At 31.8% G+C, this 24820-nt stretch overlaps 2 protein-coding genes across 7 annotated transcripts in view; one reads left to right on the plus strand and one right to left on the minus strand.

The window, feature by feature from the left end:
- LOC127724169 (uncharacterized) overlaps window positions 1-24820 on the minus strand; it is a 483200-nt gene that overhangs the window by 328401 nt on the left and 129979 nt on the right. The gene's annotated exons all lie outside the window — the stretch shown is intronic.
- LOC127724159 (dynein axonemal heavy chain 1-like) overlaps window positions 1-24820 on the plus strand; it is a 103430-nt gene that overhangs the window by 46848 nt on the left and 31762 nt on the right. For 4 of the 6 annotated variants that reach the window (XM_052231034.1, XM_052231031.1, XM_052231033.1 and 1 more), the window contains 25 exons: window positions 1737-1877; window positions 2366-2526; window positions 3101-3258; window positions 4692-4865; window positions 5601-5630; window positions 7479-7651; window positions 8105-9055; window positions 9804-9995; window positions 10854-10973; window positions 11380-11505; window positions 12108-12257; window positions 12957-13130; window positions 13579-13857; window positions 14552-14683; window positions 14905-15150; window positions 15787-15936; window positions 16519-16679; window positions 17154-17379; window positions 18221-18416; window positions 19047-19198; window positions 20162-20361; window positions 21180-21483; window positions 21888-22019; window positions 22333-22506; window positions 24373-24552. In XM_052231034.1, coding sequence (XP_052086994.1) covers window positions 1737-1877; window positions 2366-2526; window positions 3101-3258; window positions 4692-4865; window positions 5601-5630; window positions 7479-7651; window positions 8105-9055; window positions 9804-9995; window positions 10854-10973; window positions 11380-11505; window positions 12108-12257; window positions 12957-13130; window positions 13579-13857; window positions 14552-14683; window positions 14905-15150; window positions 15787-15936; window positions 16519-16679; window positions 17154-17379; window positions 18221-18416; window positions 19047-19198; window positions 20162-20361; window positions 21180-21483; window positions 21888-22019; window positions 22333-22506; window positions 24373-24552 — 5082 coding nt within the window. The remainder of the gene's footprint in view (window positions 1-1736; window positions 1878-2365; window positions 2527-3100; window positions 3259-4691; window positions 4866-5600; window positions 5631-7478; window positions 7652-8104; window positions 9056-9803; window positions 9996-10853; window positions 10974-11379; window positions 11506-12107; window positions 12258-12956; window positions 13131-13578; window positions 13858-14551; window positions 14684-14904; window positions 15151-15786; window positions 15937-16518; window positions 16680-17153; window positions 17380-18220; window positions 18417-19046; window positions 19199-20161; window positions 20362-21179; window positions 21484-21887; window positions 22020-22332; window positions 22507-24372; window positions 24553-24820) is intronic. The other 2 variants (XM_052231035.1, XM_052231036.1) reach the window with 1 other exon arrangement.

The raw sequence follows: 24820 nt of genomic DNA on the forward strand, positions 1-24820 counted from the left end.
TATTGAATGTGGGTCAATGGTCTTTTTTCAGTATGTGTCTATTACCATTATGCAAAATTATTTAAAAAATGGTTCTTGGTTGTAGGGATATAGGGAAGTCCCTTCCTACCCTCCCACATACATTTTGAGGAATAGCCCTTATTTTTATAGGTACCAATTTTCAAGGACTGAGGAATAAATATGTATTCGTTGATATTTCACTTGGATTTCGTTGATTTGCCGAAGTCTGCATACAAAACTGTAAAAATTGATACATAGTGAACATGTAGATTTCTGATTTACCTTTTCCCAAGAAATCAAAAAAAAAAATTGGTACACTTCACGATTGAAAATGAATTCACAGTATTTAAAAATTATTTGCATAATTTAGCTGCTAGGAGTTGAAAAAGTCACCTGGCAATTATCTGAGAGAATAAAAATTGAAACAGGGCCAGATTTTTTGGCAGTCGTCCCTGTGATTAGGAAGTTTTGCCAAATTATAATCCACCCATTCAGGGCTATTTGATTTAGAAGAGCCAATAGAATGTTCAGTTTGCTTTTTGTTCAGTGTAAAATAGTCTGATTAAAATCAAACCTCTCAGCGCTTCTGTTTTCTGATATGAAGCACGACATATAAATAAACGACAGCAAGTGAGCGGTTTGATTTTAATCTGAATGCAAAATAATTTACCATATCAGACTTAATCCTCATGGGTATTAAAATTTTCATACTCTATTAATTCTGTTTGAATAGTTTGAAAAGGATGTTTCTGGTATAGCTCTTGTTTAATTTGAAAAACTAAGAGAAATTTCATAATAGATTTTCTTTTTTACAGGTAGCAAAGGTAAAGTGTGCAGCTTTCGATACTTTAAAAAAGTATAGATAACTCTTGTTTATATGTTTTGCAATTCTAAACTTGAAAATTTAAGAACGGATGAAAAACTAACAATAACAGTGAAGTTTGAGATAAGATCTAAAACCTTTAATTATAAACCATTTTTTAGCAACTGGTCATATTCTGTTCAGTTGCTGATGTTAAGAATGCTAGCTTACAAATTTTGGACTGATACATACAAGATCTCGTCTGTAAAGTTTGTGAATATAATTTATAACATATATAAATGCAATGGTAAATCTAGAAAATTGGGAAGATTAATCTCTGCGAAGTAGTCTTAAATGTGAAATAAAGTTTTTTGCGAAAATTAGTTGATTTACAGTATCAGATATGGAGGAATTGGGCAAACTTTGTATTAAGGAACCTTACCTTTGAAAATGCTGTAATTTATGAATTTTTAACCTACTGTTTTTTCTTTTAAGTATCACATTCAAATTTGTTTTTGCCATTTTAACAGGTTTGTGTGCAATATAATTATATATGATTTGTGTAGTTTTTATCTTTTTGAAATAAATGAAACTGGTTTTAAAAACATTTTGAAAGTTTGAACTGATATGTTGAAGAATTTGGGGTAGTGAAGTAAAATATAAAGTTTTTAGTGAACCAATTTTCATCCATTTTTGAGTCTGTCACTCTTTTGAGTGGGTTGGTACCAATAATCAGATTTTCTGCCAATTGATGTTGTAGTACAGTATGTATAGAATCAGTGTTGAGTCACAATAGGAAGTCTTTGATTGGCAAATGAGCACAGTGAACCGACCCAAAATGCTTGCTGACGTTCAGTTTTAGATATTTGCAGAAAATTTCCTCTTTCTTCTATTTTCTTAATTTGTATTCAGAATATTTTGTGTTTTTTTCTAGGTCTGTTGGAAGAATTGGTTGATTGGATGTCCAGAATTTACCATCACTCCTGATACCAAGTTTTCAGACATTATTGTACCAACTATTGACAATATCAGAAGTTCTTGTATTCTTGAAATGTTGCTGACCAACAAAAAATCTGTAAGTTTCATAAGAATTAAATTTATTTTAGGCATCTGGTAGACAACACAAAAATTTTAATAATATGAAATAAAAAATTACTGAAGAAATGAATCATTTGCAATCCATAAATTTCTTCTTACTTGCAAATATTCATTTAACAAACAGTCTTTCACAACTGAAGTCACCAAGACTCTTAGCTGAAAGCCACAACTCCATATTCACTGTTGTAATGTAGTAGAATTCTTGAAAGGCCAAAACATCAGATTTATAGTTTTATACATTCCTTGTTTAGGTAATGCCTTTTACAGAGTTCTTGAAAAGTGGTGGTCTGAAGGTTTTGACCACCAAAATTTTGCAAAGGACCAACACAATTTTGATATTTTGCAATAAAAATTAAAGTGAGGACAGCAAATTTTCTTCAGGGACCACTAGGGAAAAAAAGAAATTCAAGAAAGTCTGCTTTTACTTTTCTTGTTTGAGGTAATAATTGTTACTTTTTGTTTTAGGTAATGTCTGTAGGTCCAACAGGTACTGGAAAGACACTGACTATTGCTGACAAACTTGGTACAAAAATGCCAAAGGAATACATTCCAGAATTCATGGTCTTCTCTGCTAAAACTAGTGCCAACCAGACACAGGATCTCATCGATGGAAAACTTGACAAGAGGTATGATGGTGTAGAAATTCTATTAGACAACTGAAATTGGAATTTAACTTTTAGGAGAAAAATTATAGTCTCACAATTGCTCTTCTATGGCCAGTAGAACCAAACGCCTTATAACACTTATATTAAAAGAAAATCTAAATGTGATGCTTTCCAGTAATTTGAATATTTTTAGGGTGAAGAGATGTTGTTTTGTTCAAGATGCAGTCATAGAATTTGTATCTTTTAAAAAATTACTTTTGATGAGTATACAAGTAATTTTTATGTTATTTTCTGGAGGTCTGGGGAAAAAAAATGTGTCATTTCTGTGTGGCATCTTCAGGCAAGGTCAACTTTGTTCATGCCATCATTATGGAAAACTAATGAAAACAAGTTTGAAATCAGATTTGATAATTGAATTTTGGCCACAGTTTGCAGAAAATAAGCAAACAATGTTGATTATAAAAACAATCTGTTGACTAGGATGTAAATCAGCTAAGAATTGTAGAATTAAATATTGCTATTGTTCAGTAGTATTTCAACATGAAGGCATGATTTGAAACCATTGACAGTTCTAACCTTTTATGTTATATTACAGACGTAAAGGAGTATTTGGACCACCACTGGGCAAATATTTCATCTTCTTTATTGATGATTTGAACATGCCAGCATTAGAGGAATATGGTGCCCAGCCTCCAATAGAATTGATCAGACAATGGATGGACTTCAAAGGATGGTATGACAGGAAACAGATTGGTAAGTTTCACAGAAAAATACTGCCTTTGTGAATAATGTACCTTCCAAGAGTTAGGGAGGTCATGGTTCATAAACTCATGCACATTAAAACAAAAGCTTTTACTTTTCCTGCTTACAATTAAGCAAGTATTCAAAGTTTGAATATTAAATGGCACATGGTAAATTACCATGTTGACCTTTATATGAATAAAAGATGTGGGGCTTACATCTATGAGACAGCAACTCAACAATACAAGGAAACCTAAAGATTTCCAAAGATCAACATATTGTCTTCAACAAACAATAGTTGTCTACACAGTATCTCAAGCTCTAAATCGCCCAGAGTCTATAAACAAAGTAAGGTTTAAATTGTGTTGTTGTCACATTGATATTTACTCTATTTCTCTTTTTATTCCCAACTTTTTTATGTCGCCAACGTTAGGCGAAGGGGGCATTGAGTTTTACCCTTAACTGTCCTTCAGTCCGTCCTTCTGTCCATCTTTCCGTCCAAGGGGCCTCGGTGGCCTTGTGGTCTAAGTAGTTACTACTGTAATCACTAGCCAGTCAACACTGAGGTTGTGAGTTCCAACCCCGCTCCTGCGGGTGCACTCGACTCCAATCTTAATTGACTAGGATTGTCAGTTTTCCTATCGAAGGTCGTGGTTTTCTCCGGGCACTCCGGCTTCCTCCACCAATAAAAACTGGCCGCCAGGAAATAGCCCAAAAGTGGCGTTAAAACACCAAAAAATCAAATCAAATCTTTCCGTCCGTCCCAACTGTATTTTCACATATTTTAAGCAAGCTTGAGCGTGATCATTTGTGTCCTCAGACACATTCTTCTTTTATCCTTTCATTTATTAAGTATAAGAAATACAATATATTCCACTAAAGTCGTAACTGTGATTAGAAAAGATTAAATGTATTAGTTGTGTTGTTACACAATGTTCAGGCCTTTTAGTCATAAAACTTTACTTAGTACTCAGAGTAAAAAGTTTGTGCTCGAAATGCCAAATCCATTATTTTGATTGGTTGATTTCTGAGTCTGATTACAATAATCTTACTGGAAAGTTTTATGACTGTAAGCTCATGTACAACCAAGAAATCTTTTTAATTGATGTTCTTATCCTTCATATGGTTAGAAAATGTCAAATTGATACAATACACACCCTCCTTAAATGAATACAAAAAAAATCTACTTAAAAAAAACATATTTTTACATTCAAATTGCTTAAATCTTAATCTGTGACTTAGTTCTAAATAACAAACATTTTATCAGTGTCTGATTTCATATTTTTACAGGACCTTAGGCAACCTACAATCAATCAATCAAAATATCATATTTTGACAGACGTTAGCTTCAGTTTAGCAAACGATACATCTGGATATAAACACAAAATTGGATCTCAAACAGATAATTGCACCATTTTAAATTGTTTTCAATGATTTATTTACAGGTGACTTCCGTAACTTAGTAGATGTCAACTTCTGTTGTGCCATGGGTCCACCAGGTGGAGGCAGGAATCCAATCTCTGCTAGATTGTTACGTCATTTCAACTTCATCGCCTTCACTGAAATGGAAGATTCAAGTAAACGAAAGATCTTTGGTAGCATATTCAAGTCCTGGGTCGGTAAGTTGAGCAAAAAGTTAGGGAAAATCTATGAATATTTAAATGAGAGGGGAAAATCTATGAATATTTAGTTGAGAGGAAAAAATCTATGAATATTTAAATGATGCTATATAAAATCTATGAATATTAAAATGATGCTATAGCTACTTATTAAAATCTAGCGATGAAAACAAAGAAATAAGATTGATATTTATCTTTTCTATAAATTAATGAAATTTAAAATCTATTTAGAATATTTAGTATATAATATGATTATAATTTCTTGTGTACTTTTAAAAAGAATTGAAATATAAATATAAAATTCTGATATATTATGGATGCTTTATTTTTCGGAAAGAGTATGGATAGTTCTGAATTCAATTACCTTTATATCTGTTGTTTGAAATTTTTAATTTGAATACTATATATATGAATCTAAAGAGACTGCTTTAGTGGGAGTTTAATTCAACAGCAAAAAATTTTAAGAGATGACATACAGCTGGTAACCAAGGAAAAATGGTCTAAAGTAGAGAAAAATATGAAATTTATAATTTAATTCCTGTATATATATATTATGCTTTCATTGGAGTTTAAATTGAATATCAATTTTTATAAGTATCAACACATCTCGTAATAAAGTGAAAAATGTAAAAAAAATATAAAATATTTGATATGCAACTGACTGATAAAATCTATGTATATATGTTATATAAAGAATTAGATTTGGGTAAGAGGTTATTGTTGATTTTGTTTTAGATACCGAGTTAATGGGTTTGGTAAATGAAGGTTTGTTGAAAGTAAAACTACAGTAGATTGTAGCCATGTTAAAATCTATCTCTTATAAAGTAGTGTATCAGCTCTTCGTCTTTATATTCTGTGCATCAAAACAACTTTCCAAATTGATAACTACTTATATTCTACTATTCTATTTTACTTGTTAGCGCTCAAAGAATCTCTTGTAGTATTGATTGCTTGTTATCTAATACCATTTCAGAATTAAAAAGGATTTAATGAAATTTAGCTAATCAGGCAAGGTAGTAAATTTTCGCACTCCTAGTTTATGCTAAATGAAATGAAATAAAAAAAAAAAAACATTTCACAATTGAATAAAGGAAGAAAAATATCTTTATACATTTAAAAATGGTTCTTGAAATATGTATTGAAATTGATAAAGTTCTGAAATGGTAATTCAACTTTCTTTGTAGATCTGAAACCTTTAGATATCAAACTTCTCTTGTTCTAGTTTTAATTTGTTGTTTTTCTTTTCCCTTAGATTTTACAAATAACTTTATAGTAAATGTAATAGCCTGCATCTAAGAAAGTTATTTAGAGAAGCTCAAAACCTTCTGGTTGAAAAAATATGAAATTTATTTTTACATATTTCCTTAACCAGTAAAGTTTTTATTAGTCTAATCAGACCATCAGATTAATTTAAAATGCTACTTTCCAATAGAAATGAAGATTTATTATAGCTATTTATATAGTCAAGAATCGTATATATATGAGGATCTGGATGGAGGAAGGGGTCCTTCATTTCTGTATTCTTTAATTTTTCAAGTCATTTTTCTCTATTCTTGATATTTTTTGCCTATTATTCTCTACTCTTTATATGTTTTGCACCTAATTATTCTCAAGTATTTATTTTTTTGGGGGTCTTTTTTTTCTCTCTTCTTTATTCTATTGCCCCATTTTTATGTAGATTTGGTCAATTCTCTATTCTGTAAACCTCAACCAGACCCTCATATATAGAGTACAGTTCTGTTCTTCCATTTCATAATTTGTAAAAGTTATTTTCTTGATCTAAATTTTTGACCTCTGCAGGAATTGCTGCATTATTTCTCATTGCACTGTAATAAAAAATGAAAAAATTTCAGCAGGTTTTCTGACTACAGCATGTTATTTGAATTGTGTCTCTATCATTTCAACATAATAGTTTAAAAATGGAAAAGGTAAAATAGTTTAAAAATGGAAAAGGTGTATAGTAATAGGAAAATTTTATCAGGAATTTATGAGTCAAAGTTATTATAAATATGACATGATGAAGCTCCTAATATAGTTTCTAAGACAATTCTAGATAAATATTACAGACAGTATTTGTAGAAAAATTTCATGGTTAGCTTAATAAGTAGGGATATTTGTGGAAAAGTCCTTAGTAATAGGAAATTAGGATTTGATATTTGATCATCTTAATTTTAAGAGTTCCTATTTGAGGTTTTTATTAAGTATACCATGAATGATAAACAAATTGATTACCGGTAATTGTATGTTATCTAGTTCAAGCAAATTGATTAATTATCCAAAATATATTTATATAGAGAGTGAAACAAACAAATTGGTTTATTTAAGGTATATCATATATAGATAGCCCATTGTTACCTGAAAGAGACAGTTGCAGGTGTTATTCAGTGAGGACTTTTCCAGAAAAAATGCATTTAACACTTTTTTCTATACCCCATCGCCTATTATTTTTATTTTCATTTGTAACAAAATTGCATTTGCTTCCACCCCTATTGCCAACAGAAAAAAATATCGTGATGTCCAACCCTCCCTAAAGTTTTTTCTGGAATAGCCCTGATCACATACAACATCCCCAAAATGTTTACTATCATAACTTATGAATGTTTGTATTGACAGTTCCTGCCATGCAGCAACATGTAGACCAAATGGTAACGACTTGTATTTCTGTTTACAACACCATCACCACACAGCTCCTGCCAACGCCCACCAAATCTCATTATACCTTCAACTTGAGAGATTTGTCTAAAGTTTTCCAGGGAATGTTGATGGTTGATCCTACAAAAATTGATGTAAGTAATCTCCCATTAAAACTTGTTATCTGACAATGTTTGTTCTCTTTGGGTCAATGTCATTTAAATTGTGACAACAGAATCTCCTTTGTTCAAAAATGAGACTCTTGTTTGAATAAGAAAATTTTTGTTACAGAATAGAGAATTTTTATTACTCTTTTGAGTTAAAATCTTCTTTAGTAAATTCATCAAAAATGTTTAGAACAATTTTACATACTCTGTTAGAACATTCTCATATACTCCAGTCTAGAAAACTTTTTAAATCAAAAATTAAAAAGAAAGAAAAGATCTTATTCTGATTTATTCTGATAAATGGATTGAACATTTTACTTTTACTTTGAAAAAAAAAAAATCTTCATTTACATTATTAAAGTCCCTTTAAAGTCAAATTATTTGAATAAAATCTTGTAAGAATTAGTTTACTAAAATATTTACAATGTAATTGTTTTTTAGGGTTTGCCAAGCCTATTGAGACTCTGGTATCATGAAAGCTGTCGTGTATTCCAAGACCGTCTTGTCAACGATGAAGATCGTAATTGGTTTGCTAGCTTAATTAAAGAAAAAATGAAAACGGACTTTAAAATGGAGTTTGAAGAAGTTGTCACAAAGGAACCAGTTATTTATGGAGACTTTATGTCTACAAGTATGGGAGACAACAAGCCATACATTGAGATAGAAGATCACGTAAAAATGGTCAAGGTCTTAGACGATTCGTTAGAAGATTACAATCAAATCAACACAGCCCAGATGAAACTTGTATTGTTTATGGATGCAGTGAAGCATATCAGCAGAATCAGCCGTGTCATTAGACAGCCATTAGGAAATGCTCTGTTGCTTGGTATGGGAGGTAGTGGTAGACAAAGTTTAACAAGGTTGTCCGCACATATTGCTGAATTTGACTGTTTCCAGATTGAATTGGCTAAAAACTATGGTATTAATGAATGGAAAGACGATTTGAAAAAAGTTATGATGAAAGCTGGTTTAGAAAGCAAACCTGTGGTGTTTTTGTTTAGTGACACACAAATTAAGAATGAATCATTCCTTGAAGACATTAATAACATTTTGAACGCAGGTGATGTACCCAATATTTACGCTTTTGATGACCAAGAACAGATTTTTACCGCCATGAAGCCTTTCGTTCAAGATTTAGGTCTTCCACCAACTAAAACAAATTTGTTTTCTGCCTATACAAAGAGAGTTAAAAGTAACTTACACACTGTAATCACTATGAGTCCTCTTGGTGAGATCTTCAGAGCCAGACTTCGACAGTTCCCAGCTTTGGTCAACTGTTGTACAATTGATTGGTTTAGCGAATGGCCAGCTGATGCTCTGAGATCTGTTGCAATGAGGTTCCTTAATGATATCCCAGAATTGGATTGTACAGATCAAGTTATGGAAGGTTTGGTAAGTTAATTTTTTTAATTTTTAAGAAGACTTGTATAGTGTAAACAAATTCAGGATAGTTCTATAAAAGGTGGTCATCAGTAAAAATTGGTGATCTGGGCTGCTTTTGGAAAGGGGAGGAGTGTAACGTTATGAAGTGGATGTACATCTGACAGCATGCTCTAGAAATATTTGGTGAAAACTAGAATGTGGATCATGATTACTGGTGGGTGTAGGTTTTATGTGTAAAGGTTAACCTCAAATTTTAGAAACCAACTTTAATTCTTTTTAAATGTACGATTGTATGTTAAAATCTTGAAATCAGGTATCCATGAAATAACAATTTTTCCTTAATCCATTAAATTTACAAAATCAATCAATCAATCAACAGTATATATCAAAGAAAACCACTTAGACACTTTTTGCATAATAAATCAGTAATTACGCCAAGAAATATTTCAAAAATACAGATCATAGCAAAATAAATTCATACTAATATTTTGCATTCTACCTAGGTCATCCATTTATCATGATTGTCACCTCTTCAGACCATCATTTTAAAAAAGGTTGTATGGTTTATGACCAATAATAAGCTGTATAGCTATTAAGGTTACCAACTGTTCATGAAGGGTAAGTCCTATTGTTAAACGCTGGCAATGAATACGTTTTAGTTTTTTTGCAGAAATAAAAACAGTCTTGCTGTTTCTTACACAAGTAGAAAACTATATAAATCAGCATAATTTCATCTTATTTTTATTTGTTTTATTAGGTTACAATGTGTCAAGAAATCCAGGTGTCAGTATTTAATTATACTGAAAAATTTTTGGCAGAGTTAAATCGTCACAACTATGTCACACCTACCAGTTACCTGGAATTGTTGGGGATATTCTCTCGTCTCGTTGGATTGAAGAAAACGGAATTAAACAGATCCAGGAACAGACTAAAAACTGGTTTAGATAAGGTATGGTATAGTATTACGTCTGATTTTCTTGCAACTTGTTTTTATTATACCCCCGCTAAAAAAGTGGGGGTATACTGTTTTACCTCTGTCTGTCCGTCCCATGAATATTTTTTGTCGCATCTTTCTCAGAAACTACATCATAAGGATTTCTGAAATTTGGTTTCAGGGTTTATATAAGTCAGCTATACCGTTTGATGCGTTTTCAGATTCATCACTCAACAACTTCCTGTTTACCGAACACTTACATATTTTTACACTATTAAAATTATCCAGTTGCGGCGGGGGTATCATCAGTGAGCAGTAATTTAGTTATTTAAGTGCAGCTATGTCTAAAAACCAAACAGGGTCTATTATGATGATGATGTATGGTAAAAAATCACGCAGATATTTTATTTTCATTTCATTTTGTTACTGGTTAAAATGAAAAAATTTAATATTTGTTTTTGTAAATCTCTTTGGTCTTAGAAAATAGTTGTTAAAATATTATATATGAATTCTATTGTTATTCAAGAGTTCTCCCTTTACTTTATGCATTCCATATACTGTAAATTCAGAAATTATTGCGATTTTTTAAGAATGGACATTAATGCAGGATTAATTATTGCAATTTCAGAAAAATCTGGATACATATATATGCATCAGATATCAGAATGTGAGTTATTATTGCGATCCCCACCAGTTCGCATTATTCGCATTAATAAAAATCTCACAATAATTTCTGAATTTACAGTAATTTATATCCCGTACAACCTGAATAGTCTTTAGAGAAATGAGTGTTATTTGAAAATATCTAATTGTATATGTAAACATGTATTGAGTTAAAATTTTAACAAAAGTTTTTGTATGTATTTGATATAGTTGTTGAAAACAGCAGAAGAAGTAGACAAGTTACAAGATGAATTGGCTTCAATGAAGCCTTTACTTGAAGAGGCTGTCAAAGAGTCAGTATCTACAATGGAACAAATCTCCAAAGATACGGTAGGTTATATATATTAATTAATAAACTTGAAAGGGGCATAAGGATCAGGACTTTATTTTTGCAGGAATTAGGGATATACACCAATCGGGACTTGGGAATTAATTATAAATTTCTCAGGATCAGAGGAAGAGTGCTTTACTTTTTAGGGAATTCAGGATTCAGCATTTGTTTTTCCATTCGACAGTATATTATCTAAATTAAGTATAATAAATTTGCACACAAAAAAAAAGAAAAGAATTTCTTTAAAATTTCTAAAAGAAAATTGAAATTCATCTTCTCAAACTCTATGCATAAATTTAAAGATGAGATTTATACAATAACATTGATATACTGGGGAGTTCTGTTATTACACTTTTTTGGATTTTTTTTTATTTATTGACACCTTTTCATTGACTTGGTTTTCAGGTGGTTGCTAATGAAACAAAAGCAGTGGTACAAAAAGAAGAGGCATCTGCTACAATCAAGGCTAAAGAAACTCAGGCCATTGCTGATGATGCTCAACGAGATCTTAATGAAGCTCTGCCTGCCTTAGTAAGTTTTCAGCAATATGGTTTATACATCTTTTTATCCAGTAGAACTTATCTTAAAAACATATCATGATGGAATTGAAGTACATTTGTACAGTCAAACCTGTAAATTACTGTCACCCTGGGGACCAGAGAAAACTGACTTTATCTTTGAATTGAGGTTCAAAATGAATTGGGTTTACTACGAGGGGACAAGAAGAGGGTGATCTAACAAGACAGGTTTTGGCTTAATAGCAGTGACCTTTATAGTAGGTTTGACTGTATAAATTCACTTACTTGACTCCTTCTTTTGGAATACTCTTCATGACATATATGTTTGTTGTTACTGTGTTAAAGAATGATTAGTTTTTACTGTTCATGAAGAAAATAGGTTTTTTACTAATGGTGGTACTGGTTAGACCAACTTTCTGTACTAATATCAATTCTACAAATGAATCTCCACAATTAAATTTTGACAATAGACATCATTTCAGCTTTTGAATAACAGGTTGGCTAGGTGTTTTTACTATTAAAAAAGTCTAAGGATCCCTATACACCCTGCTTCACTCAACTCAAATATAAAACTATTACTGTTGGATACCTATTGACATGTTATTTATTTTGTAGGATGCAGCTGTAGCCAGTTTGAAGTCATTGTCTAAGACTGATGTCGTGGAAGTCAAGTCCCTCAACAATCCACCACAGGGAGTCAGAATGGTCATAGAGGCTGTTTGTATTATGAAGGGTATCAAGCCAAAGAGAGTCGCTGGAGATAAGGTAGTTATATCACTGGGGCTCCCCACAGGGAGTCAGAATGGTCATAGAGGCTGTTTGTATTATGAAGGGTATCAAGCCAAAGAGAGTCGCTGGAGATAAGGTAGTTATATCACTGGGGCTCCCCACAGGGTGTCAGAATGGTCATAGAGGCTGTTTGTATTATGAAGGGTATCAAGCCAAAGAGAGTCGCTGGAGATAAGGTAGTTATACCACTGGGGCTCCCCACAGGGAGTCAGAATGGTCATAGAGGCTGTTTGTATTATGAAGGGTATCAAACCAAAGAGAGTCACTGGAGATAAGGTAGTTATATCACTGGGGCTCCCTACAGGGAGTCAGAATAATATAAGAGACTGTATGGCAAGAAAGAGAGTTTATGTTACTACACTTAAGAATACTTTATGTTTAATGTTATTTCAATACACCAAATAAAATAAAGAATGTTTTGTGTTATTACTAAATAATTAAGCGTGTCTAATGTTAATACACATAAGAAAATCAAACTACCCTATTAAAAAAAAGAAATTGGTTTGTTCCACACATAAACTAGAATATTTTATAACCAGCTGAACTAAATGTGGTAAAATCTTTGAAATATTTACCATTGGATATTATTCAAACGTCAACTCCAAACTGGTTGATAACAAAATTCCTCAATTTGATTGGTAAAAAAAATAAAGATTTTTACATGTGTTATTTCAGCCAGGACAAAAGGTAGATGATTACTGGGATGTTGGCAAAGCACAGCTGAGTGACCCTGGTAAATTCCTTGAAAGTTTATTCAAGTATGACAAAGATAACATTCCTGATGATTGTATTAAAAGGATCCAGCCATACATTGATGATGAAGCATTCACACCTGCTGCTATTGCAAAGGTATTTAATGTTTTATTCGTGTTTCTCATGTGCAAGGTAATGAAATGTGTTTTTTTTCATCCTTTGACTGGTATGATGTTACTGATAACTTTTGGTACTAAGCATTTGACTGATAACTTAAGTACTTACCATTTGACTAATAACTGTAGTCATCTGCTTTCTGTTTAAAAAAAAAACATTATGGCATACACATCATTTTATTCTAATTGGAAATTAAAAATCTGATTTTTAGACAAAAATGAATAAAAGATTATTTAAAAAAAACTGAAGTTGTACGGAATTGCATTGCCAATGTTGTAGGGAATTGCATTAATTGCAATGCCAAAGGTATGGAAATAAAAAATTTAGATAGATTACCTGTCATATGATTAAATTTTTTTTTTTAAAATTGACTCCTTTTAAAATCCTATACTGAAATAGATATTTACCCATTTAATGTGTATTGTAGGTGTCTAAGGCCTGTACATCCATTTGCATGTGGGCAAGAGCTATGCACAAATATCACTTTGTTGCCAGAGGTGTAGCCCCAAAGAGAGAAAAGCTTCGTCAAGCTTCAGAGGAATTAGCTGAAACTCAGCGTATTCTGGATGCTGCCAGACAGAGGCTACAGGAAGTAACAGAAGGCATTGCTACACTTCAGGAGAAATATGAAGATGTCCTCCGAAAGAAGGACGAACTGGAAAATAAATGCAGGGAATGTGAAGAAAGACTCATCAGAGCTGACAAGGTTTGTTAGGCTTTTTTTAAGCTATTTGTGTGGTTGGTTTGCTGTCTATTATGAAGTTTATTATGAAGTTAAAGGCCACACTAGTGATATATATATATATATATATAGATAGATAGTGTCTGGGTCAGGTTTTCATGTCTTGCTTAAATCTGAGAAACTCTTCACACAACTGTTGCCTCTGACCTATCTATGCCTTTTTAAAAACGAGTAATATTTTACACAATTATTACCAAGTTCTACAAGTTGTTGGGAAATGGTTGTTTAAGGTCACTGCACTTTAATTTAACTTTATGCCAATATTTTTTGTTGGTTTGTGTGGGGGTGTGGGTGGGGGTGGGAGTGGGAGGCTGTAACTCTGTAATTCCATTAAGAAGAATATAGGTCCCTCTCTGGGGACAATTATAGTTCATAATTTTTGTCTCGCCTGTGACAAATTTCACAGTATTTTGTCACAGTATGCGGTGGCAGTGTAAACTATTTGTATAAAGCTTTATATTTCAGAAGGTAGAAGACCTGGATGCTTCATATCTTGTTAAAGTTATTTGCACTTTGATATTTATAAATATATAATGATAGAATCTAATACTATTTATAACAACATTCCTATATTTACTTTCTTAAAAGTATCTAATTTCTAATTTGTTTATCAATAATTGTATATCAGATATTACATGTACTTGTTTTTCTTGTACAGCTGATTGGTGGTCTAGCAGATGAGAAAGAAAGATGGAAGGAATCAGTAGAAACATTGGAGAAAGTCATTGATAACTATGTAGGAGATGTGTTAATATCGTCTGCTTATATAGCCTATCTTGGTCCATTCACTGTAAGTTTTTTCATATATGAAATATGTCATAAATAAAAGATAAGCTTCTTTTACCTACATTATATCTTCGATCAATAAAAAAGATGCCATGAAAATGTTATAACCTTTAAATATTTATAGTAGTAGTTACCAAAGAATTGAGAAGTTTAAAAATGTTGAAGTTAGAACTAAATGTTTGCAGAAGATTTTACAAAGAATAAAGTTAAACCCATTTTTTTCAGGGAGATTTCAGACAAAGGATGTTTGACGACTGGGTAAAAGAACTAGACAAATTTAAAGTTCCCAGAACAGATGATCCATCCTTGATCTCTACCATGAGTGACCCAGTCAAAGTTCGTAGCTGGCAAATTGCAGGTCTACCTAAGGATAACTTGTCTGTGGAGAATGGTGTCATTGTACAGTATTCCAGGAGATGGCCCCTGTTTATTGACCCTCAAGGACAAGCTAATAAATGGGTTAAAAATTTGGTATGTAACATAATTATATATTGTATTAGCTAAGAAAAAGAAGAGTTTAATAGTAATTGCCTTACGGAAGTTTATTGAAAGTGTGATTTTATGGATAGATTGAATAACATTTATGGTATATTAACTCATCATAGAAATTTCGGAAAGGTTTTGCCAAATGAAGCTAAGGTTATCTATTCCTGGGTAGGAAATCCTAAGTATTTTGAAAAAAATTCAAAGTATATAACAACTAATTCATGGCTTTATTGCTTTCCATGTGAAATCAGCAATTTCCAGCATTCACAGCCATTTTGTCTCAAAGTTTAAATCAAGTAACAGTCATTTCATGTCTATACAATACCTAAAGCTAGAAAATTCCAACACACTTCTAATTGAATATAAGAGTCCACTGGTTTACAGAAGTCTAGAAGTACAAAACAGATACTTCTTATCTGAGAAACAAGCAAAAAACCCTCCTATTTCAATGTCATATAACTTTTTATCATTCAAGCATGGTTCAATATTGGCCCATGGCCCTTAAGCTTTCATTTCATACCAAAATTACCCAAATATTTAACATATTTTCAAAGTCACAGCTATGTATAGGAGCTGTTTGTGAAATATGTATTTTTTCTTAATTTTCTCTTAATTTTGCAGGAAAGGGATGCTGGCTTGGATGTGATCAAGCTGTCTGATAAAGATTTCCTCAGATCATTGGAGAATGCTGTAAGATTTGGTAAACCATGTCTGCTAGAGAATATTGGTGTTGAACTTGATCCTGCCTTGGAACCTATACTTCTAAAACAGGTTAGTCAGTCTTTTTGAGTAGAATTCTGTGACAACACAAAACTGCATAAATTAGTCAGTAGTGATCTTCTTGCAACAGAAGTATTGTTCTTGTGATCACTTTTCCTTCATAACAATTTTAGTATCAACATGTTAATAGCAAGAATTTTGATAAGTTTCTTAAGAAAATAAAATTGCTTTGATGCTTTTGGGCACACATCAGTGTCAGTGACCCTCAAATGGATGCATAATCCCACACAAAACTCTCATGGTTACTGAAATAAGGTTGCATTTCTACTTCGAAACATTAAATCGCTGAACGTCTACTTAGGTAAAAAGTTAGATGCTCATTGTACTGGATATCTAGACACATCTGTCCATAGCATTACAGTGGCGAAATAAAAAGAATTACTAATTAGACTGCGCAGCAGTCATGTTTTTTATTTTTATTTTTTTTATTTTTATCTTATTATATTAACAACATCTTTGATTTTAAATCACTTGCATTACATGCAGAGGTCAATTTTTATTTTTAAAGTGAGCTATAATTTAAACTTAGGTTTTGTTTTTCATAATGATGTATTGTCGTAACTTGTTTTCCAGACATTCAAACAACAAGGAAGCTTGGTAATCAAATTGGGAGATGCTATTATTCCATATCATCAGGACTTCAAATTCTACATCACAACAAAACTGCCTAATCCACATTATACACCAGAAGTGTCAACTAAAGTCACTTTGGTCAATTTTACACTGTCACCAAGGTGAGTGAATATGTTAACTTTATATACATTTTACACTAGAAGTGTCAGCTAAAGTCACTTTGGTCAACTTTATACTGTCACCAAGGTTAGTGAATATGTCAACTTTATATATATTGAGTAAAAAAGGTTTAGCAATATAATTTTTGATTAAAATGTTTGAATTCAAGATTATGGAATTACAGAAATAAAATTTTGATATACTTTTGTTGTGTAAAAATTGCAAGTTCATGGTGAAATGATTTTTGCTGTGAAACAATTTTATATAAATGATCTCAAATTTATTGTTTTACAGTCAAAATTGATTAATGAAATCTTCATTTATTTCTTCTGATACCATCCATAAAATTTTATGAATGTCATTGAGAAAATAAACCTGGAATTTTTGTTGCAAAATTAGTGAGAACCTTTTAATTACCTTATCAAAATTTCAAAATGTTTTATGATAAAGCATATAATTATTTCTCTGTTTTCCAGTGGATTGGAAGATCAGATGTTGGGTATTGTAGTGGCAGAGGAACGTCCAGATCTAGAGGAAGCTAAGAATCAACTTATTGTAAGCAATGCTAAGATGAAACAGGAATTAAAGGAAATTGAAGACAGAATTTTAGAGAGATTGAGTTCATCAGAAGGAAGCCCTGTAGATGATATAGATCTCATCAATACTCTAGATGCCTCAAAAGTTAAATCTATGGAAATTCAGGTATGATGGATTCATAATTTATTGTACTGTTTATCTGGAAATTTTCATGCAAGGGTAAATTTTTCTTATTTTGCGATAACATTAAATGTGAAAAATATCCCTGGTACAAATCAAGGATATTGATGTGAAGTCCTCTGTTATTCCATTTGCAAATTTATAATTATTGTTCATGCAAGGGTTTATTTTTCATATTTTGCAATAACATTAAATGTGAAAAATACCCCCTGTACAAATCAATGATATTGATGTGAAGGCCTCAATTATCATTCTGTCTGCAAATTTATAACTATCTCACAAAAAGTTTATGCATTATGTATTAATGTGAAAAATACAACCCACAACAATATCCACATTAACAGTACCTCATGGTTGATAAAAGATAGAGAGTTAGGTATTAAATTTACTGTATAAATTCATTATGCATCAGCTGTCCTTGGAAGATATTGTATTACATAAAGAAATATAGGTTGAATATCTTGAGTTCTTCGGTATTGTGTGAAAAGATGTTATTTTGACAATACAGTGATTATTAGTTTTATATCTATAGATTGATAATAGAGGGTAAAAAAAATGGAGAAAAGTGTATTAGGGTGATTCAGAACTTCTGTAAAGGAGACTATTTAATAGGGGAGATTTTCAAATTAGGAGGCTTCCCTCCAAACAGAAAGACTTCACACCTATTAAGTAAGAAAAAAATAAAAAATGATATGTACATAAAAACTTGCATATGCCAAAGGTACTTCATTCTTTGAGGACATGCCTTCTTAAATTTTAGAGGCTTCATAAACAGGGAAACATAACTACTATGATAGAAAATAATACTTGTTTTTTTTTTTTGTAGGCTAAAGTGTTGGTAGCTGAGCAGACAGAGAAAGACATTGATCAGACCAGGAGTCAGTACATTCCTGTGGCAGTAAATACTCAGATCCTATTCTTCTGTGTGTCAGATATGGGCAACATTGATCCTATGTACCAGTATTCTCTTGAATGGTTTGTTACCATTTTCCTTGGTGGTATCTCACAGGCAGAACGAGCAGGTGAGTAATCCCAGAGGGGTGACATTGGGGTGCTCATTTCTCAAATCCCGCTTTTATTGTAATTTTTTCCCAGTTCCCTCTTTTTTTCCATCTTTTTCCCAGATCCCATTTTGTTTACTCCCTATTTCCCACATCCCCACTTTTTTTTACCCTCCTATAGCGCCTATCCCAAAAGTGTGTCATCCCCCCTCATCCCTCTTTTTTAATTTTTTATGTATTGATAATGATTGCTTTTTTTTAGCTCAGAGATGACTAAATTCTGCTTTTAAGCAGGTTTTTCTCTATTGTTTATTTGGACTTGCCGTACTTTGACCAAAATGGTTTACTTTTACAAATTGTGACTTGGATGGAGAGTTGTCTCTGTGGCACTCATACCACATCTTCTTATATCTATTGTCCTTGATAGATTCTTTATTAAACTTGGTAGTCTACTGCCAGTATAGCCATTTCTGTTTTTACTTTTGATGAGGAAAATCTTTTTTTACTTTAGGGGTACCAACTCATTGTAATTAATTTTGTCATTTTTCAAGTTTAACAGTTATTAAGGGCATACAGGGATATCGATGGCCATTGGTAACTTTCTTTTTTTTGATGCAAGTTACATTTTACATATTATTTTCCTTTTTACAGATAACCTTCAGCAGCGTGTGTTAAACATCAACAACTATTTCACATTCAGTCTGTATTCCAATGTCTGCAGATCTTTGTTTGAGAAGGACAAACTTCTTTTTGCTTTCTTGTTATGTACCAGAATGAAAATGTATCGAGGAGAAATAAATATGGTAAGTATTTCTCACTATTTTTTTTTTAAATGTGTCGAGTGCCGCAAAGTGAAAGGAGATGATCTTAGGGTCCTAAATTGGCCTAAAAGTTGAAGTATTACAAAATATACTATGAACATTCACTTACAGGTAGATTTAACTGTTAAAATATACTATGAACATTCACTTACAGGTAGATTTAACTGTTAAAATATACTATGAACATTCACTTACAGGTAGATTTAACTGTTAAAATATACTATGAACATTCACTTACAGGTAGATTTAACTGTTAAAATATACTATGAACATTCACTTACAGGTAGATTTAACTGTTAAAATATACTATGAACATTCACTTACAGGTAGATTTAACTGTTAAAATATACTATGAACATTCACTTGCAGGTAGATTTAACTGTTAAAATATACTAACGGCCTGATTTATAACAAAACAAATATGACAGACATCAACCAACTACAACCACTAAGATACAGGATCCTGACTTTGGACAAGCACATTAAGAATGTGACAGTGTTAAACATGTTTGTAAGCGCTCAACTCTCACCCTTACTTGGGACAGTGGTTTAACAGCACAACATCAGAACAAACTAATAATCAGATGGAAATGGCTTGACTCATCAGATTGTGACAAGACACAAAAAACATCTAACATAAAAACAAATGACACAAAGTACCAGTCTAAGAGTATTCACAGTTACTCACAGTTACTGTCAGAGCCAGTTCAAAGCCAATTATAATTAATGAATAAATCTTAAAATTGTCTATTTACAATGAAAAATTGATGAAACCAATTGCTTCTAACTTTATGCCTTGACTTAATTTCCACCTCAAATTTATTATGTTAGGTTTCAATAAGTTAACTTAGAAATTATTTTTCATTCAATATTTAGTTTATCTGGAACACCAAAATTACAGTGCTTACTTCATATTTGGATAAAACTTGACTATTTTCTTCACAGGATGAGTGGCGGTTTATGTTAGCTGGAGGCACACATGTTATGAGAGAAATACCTAATCCTGCCCCAGAATGGATATCAGGAAGATCGTGGCTAGATATTACCACCACACAGGTCCTTGACAAATTTTCCAAGTTTTCTGAAGATTTTAAAAACAATTTGGATGGATACAAGAGAATCTTTGACAGTACAATTCCACACAAGTAATTGTTTTGTAGTATATTTATTTTAGGACACACAAAATTTATTCATATTTTTTTGTTAGATTAACTCTCACCAAATTTTTGCAGATGGACTTATAATTTAACAAAATAACAACAAAACACGTTAATTTTGCCAATTTATAAGAAATTATATCAAGGTACCCAGGTTTCCTTGAAATTTTGAAAAAGGCGTATAATTCTATTTTATTGCCTGGAAACAAACATTCAGTAGTATGTTTTGAAATTCAAGTTCTTTCCTGTTTTTTTATTCTTAATTGATTGTATTAATTTTGAAATATATGTAGGAGTAGGAATTACTCCATTTTCCTATCATAGAATCAATCACTGAACATGACTTCAGTAATTTTTGTAAAGTGAGACTTGTCCAAATGTCTCACATTCAAAAGGTAACTTAGGATTTCTTCTTAGTCTTCTAATACAGTCCTATAAAATGAATGACTGTTCACAGAGAAATCCTGGAAAACCCCTGGATTTTTTTGTTGCAGAAAGACATACAACCCTGTTGTTTTAAAAGTCCTGTTATGTAATCTAGTTATAATTGAAATTTTATACAGCTTGATAGTAAATATTCTAAATGTTCATAATTATAGAGGATACAAATACAAACAAAATAATGATTTAGACTTTCATTTGAGAATTAGAATGTATTGAAAAAAACTTAAGAAATTTTTTTTTTAAAAAGATGAAATTCTCAGAAAAAGAACAGTATGATGCTATGCACTTACTCAACATTAGGCAACATTAATTTATATATTTTGCAAAACTTCATTAATTAAATTCCATCTTACTTCTTTCAGGGAAGAGCTGCCAGGTACTTGGAAAGAGGACTTTGATGATTTCCAGAAAATGATAGTTCTGAAGTGTTTGAGACCTGACAAAATAACTGATGCTATGCAGGACTATGTCACCAAATACCTTGGACAAAGATTTATTGAGCCTCAGACAGCTGATTTAGACCTTGTCTTTAAAGATTCTGCTCCAACAATTCCACTGATTTTTGTCTTGTCTGCTGGAACAGATCCTGCTGCAGATCTTTATAAATTTGCTGACAAGTTGAGATTCTCTAAGAAATTGAATGCCATTTCCCTGGGTCAAGGTCAGGTGAGTAATCAGCTTCAAATCTAAAAATTACAGTATTTTCAGTATGATTGTCATAAATATAGTAAGATATAGAATGGTATAAATTCACCATATAGTCTGATATATTGTATACACACTTTTGACTTTTGTTGAACATATATGTTAACTAGATATCTTCTGTTCTTTTGTGTTGGTGAAATGCTGTCCAATTTTTTTCTTTTAGTCATACGTAAACTCAAAATTTAAAAAAAAAAAATGCATTATTTAAGATAGACTTTAATATTGTTGTGTATTTGATAAGACAAAATTTTCAGAAACTGCCACCAGCCTCTAAATTGTAACTAAGATGCCTTATAAAATTTGAGTGATAGCCTTTATACATTATACTAAAGTTAAAAATTTGCATATGTGATATTAAATTTCAGGGACCCAGAGCAGAAGCTATGATGAGAAGTGCCATGGAGAGAGGAAAGTGGGTATTTTTCCAGAATTGTCACTTGGCGCCAAGCTTTATGCCAACGTTAGAAAGACTGGTAGAACAGATTGATCCAGATAAGGTAGGCAAAGTCAGAAATTTTTTTTTTTTTTAGGAGGAAGATATTTCTTCCATCTTGCTATCCTCACAAATAGAGTTTAAGAAAATGTTTAGTGTAATTTAGTAATATTGATAAGGTCAGCAAGCATACTTGTAGGGATTTTATTATGTTTAATTCTTGTATACATTCATGTAATTGGGGATTAGAGCAATTAAATATTTTTCTATCATTTATTATTTCAAATAACATTTGATTTTGCATACTCAATCTAAATTTTCTTCCATATTTTAACATTTGATTTAAAATTTCAAATAACTTTTGCTGTCAATTTTAGGTACACAGAGATTTCCGTTTATGGTTGACCAGTATGCCAAGCAAGGTATTCCCTGTCTTCATCCTTCAGAATGGATCTAAGATGACAGTAGAGCCACCGAGAGGAATAAAGGCCAACTTGCTGAAATCTTATACAAGCTTCACTGATGATTTCCTCAATTCATGTGAAAACAGGGTAAAAATTATCTTTAAAAAACTATTTATTTAGAATTTGAAGACTCTTTTTCACATAAGTTAACAAGTGAGTTGCTGCTTCTAGCATGACTTGCAGACCTGAAAATGAAAATTCACCAAAGTCGTGTTTAAAAATAAAAAAATTGAAATTACATGCAAAACAGAACCATGCAATATTCGACAATTTTTAACACCATAAATTCAGAAATATGTGCATGCATTTTATTATTCTGATTTTGGAAAATGTTACATCCAAAATTAAATTTTTATTTTTTTATTTTTTATCGAAATGCGATTTTTGTCTCGCCTGCGACGAAAGTCGCAGAAAGTGAGACATAGGTATTACTATCCGGCGGCGACGGCGGCGTAAACTATTTGTATAAAGCTTTATATTTCAGAAGGTAGAAGACCTGGATGCTTCATACTTTGTATACAGATACCTTATGTTTCAAACTTTCCGTCTGTCATATGTCCAATGTCCTTGACCTTATTTTCATGGTTCAGCGACTGCTTGAAAAAAAAGTTTAGTTTTTTTGTTATGTAAATTTCTCACTTATTATGAGTAATAGGATAACTATATTTGGTATATGGGTTCCTTGCAAAGTCTACATGTCCATCAGACAGGGTTCACCTGACCTCATTCTCATTTCATGGATCAGTGATCAAGGTTAAAGTTACGTGATTAGGTCCGTTTCTCAGATACTACAAGCAGTAGGTCAGCTATATGTGGTGTATGGAATGATTATAAGGGATACATGTCAGTATGGCAGGTTTCATCTGACCTTGACCTCATTTTCACGGTTCATTGGTCAATGTTAAGTTTTTGTGTTTTGGTCTGTTTTTCTAATACTATAAGCCATTGGTCAACTATATTTGGTGTATGGAATGATTGTAAGGTGTACATGTCTGTCTGGCAGGTGTCATTTGTCCTTGACCTATTTTCATGGTTCATTGTTCAATGTTAAGTTTTTGTGTTTTGGTTTGTTTTTCTAATACTGTATGCAGTAGGTCAACTATATTTGGTGTATGGAAATATTTTACGATGTACATGTCAGTCTGGCATGTTTTATTTGACCTTGACCTCATTTTCAAGGTTCATTGCTTGTGTTAAGTTTTTGTGTTTTGGTCTGTTTTTCTTACACTTTAAGCAATAGGTCAACTATATTTGGTGTATGGAATGATTGTAAGGTGTACATGTCTAGCTGGCAGGTGTCATTTGACCTTGACCTCATTTTCATGGTTCAGTGGTCAAAGTTAAGATTTTGAGTTTTGGTCTTTTTTTCTAATACTATATGCAATAGGTCAACTATATATTTGGTGTATGGAAATATTTTATGATCTTTATGTCAGTCGCTCAGGTTTTATTTGACCTTGACCTCATTTTCACAGTTCATTACTCAGTGTTAAGTTTTTGTGTTTTGGTCTGTTTTTCTTAAACTATAAGCAATAGGTCAACTATATTTGTTGTATGGAAGAATTGTTAGCTGTGCATGCCTGCCTAGCATGGTTCATCTGACCTTGACCTCATTTTCATGGTTCATTGGTTAATGTTTAGTTTTCTTGGTTTATGTAAAGTTTATGTGACAGTTGTAAGAAAGCTTTATGTTTAGGACTATCAACATAATATCAATGATTAGTAAAGAAGGCGAGACATTTCAGCGTGTGCACTCTTGTTATATTTGTGAAACCTTTCCGGTTTAAAATTTTTGCAATAATAAAAACATCGCAAACATTTCTGAATCTACAGTACCATGAATGATTTGGGATAATCCAACTTCATCTACCAAGGACCATTTGAAATAATAAAATTGTTTGAAATACTTGCTTCATTCTAAAAACAGCAATATATTTTTTTTTCCTTTTTCAGCATGCTGAATTTAAAACCCTGCTGTTGTCCCTCTGTCTATTCCATGGGGTACTGATTGAAAGAAGAAAGTTTGGTGCCTTGGGATTCAACATTCCATATGAGTTTACAGATGGTGATCTGCGTATTTGTGTCAGTCAACTGAAAATGTTCTTACAAGAATACAAGGACATTCCACTGAAGGTTGGTATTCATTATCACAGTTGCGTAATGTTGTGCAAAGTATGCATAAGGAATCATGAAGACTTGACATAAATATTTGTTAGGTATATAATGTTTTTTGAGAAGAATTATTTTAACAAGAATTGTCATAAATTGAAAAAAGTATTTAGTGAATCTATTTATTACTGTGAATTCATTTATTTTCATGGTTATCAATGTTTGTGGATTGATGAAAGTTTGTTTAAGGTTACAGATAAATTAAAATAATCTTGAAGCAAAATTTATCAGA

This window comes from Mytilus californianus, unplaced genomic scaffold, assembly GCF_021869535.1.
Source record: "Mytilus californianus isolate M0D057914Y unplaced genomic scaffold, xbMytCali1.0.p SCAF_14, whole genome shotgun sequence".
In the NCBI taxonomy this organism is placed as follows: Eukaryota; Metazoa; Mollusca; class Bivalvia; order Mytilida; family Mytilidae; genus Mytilus; species Mytilus californianus.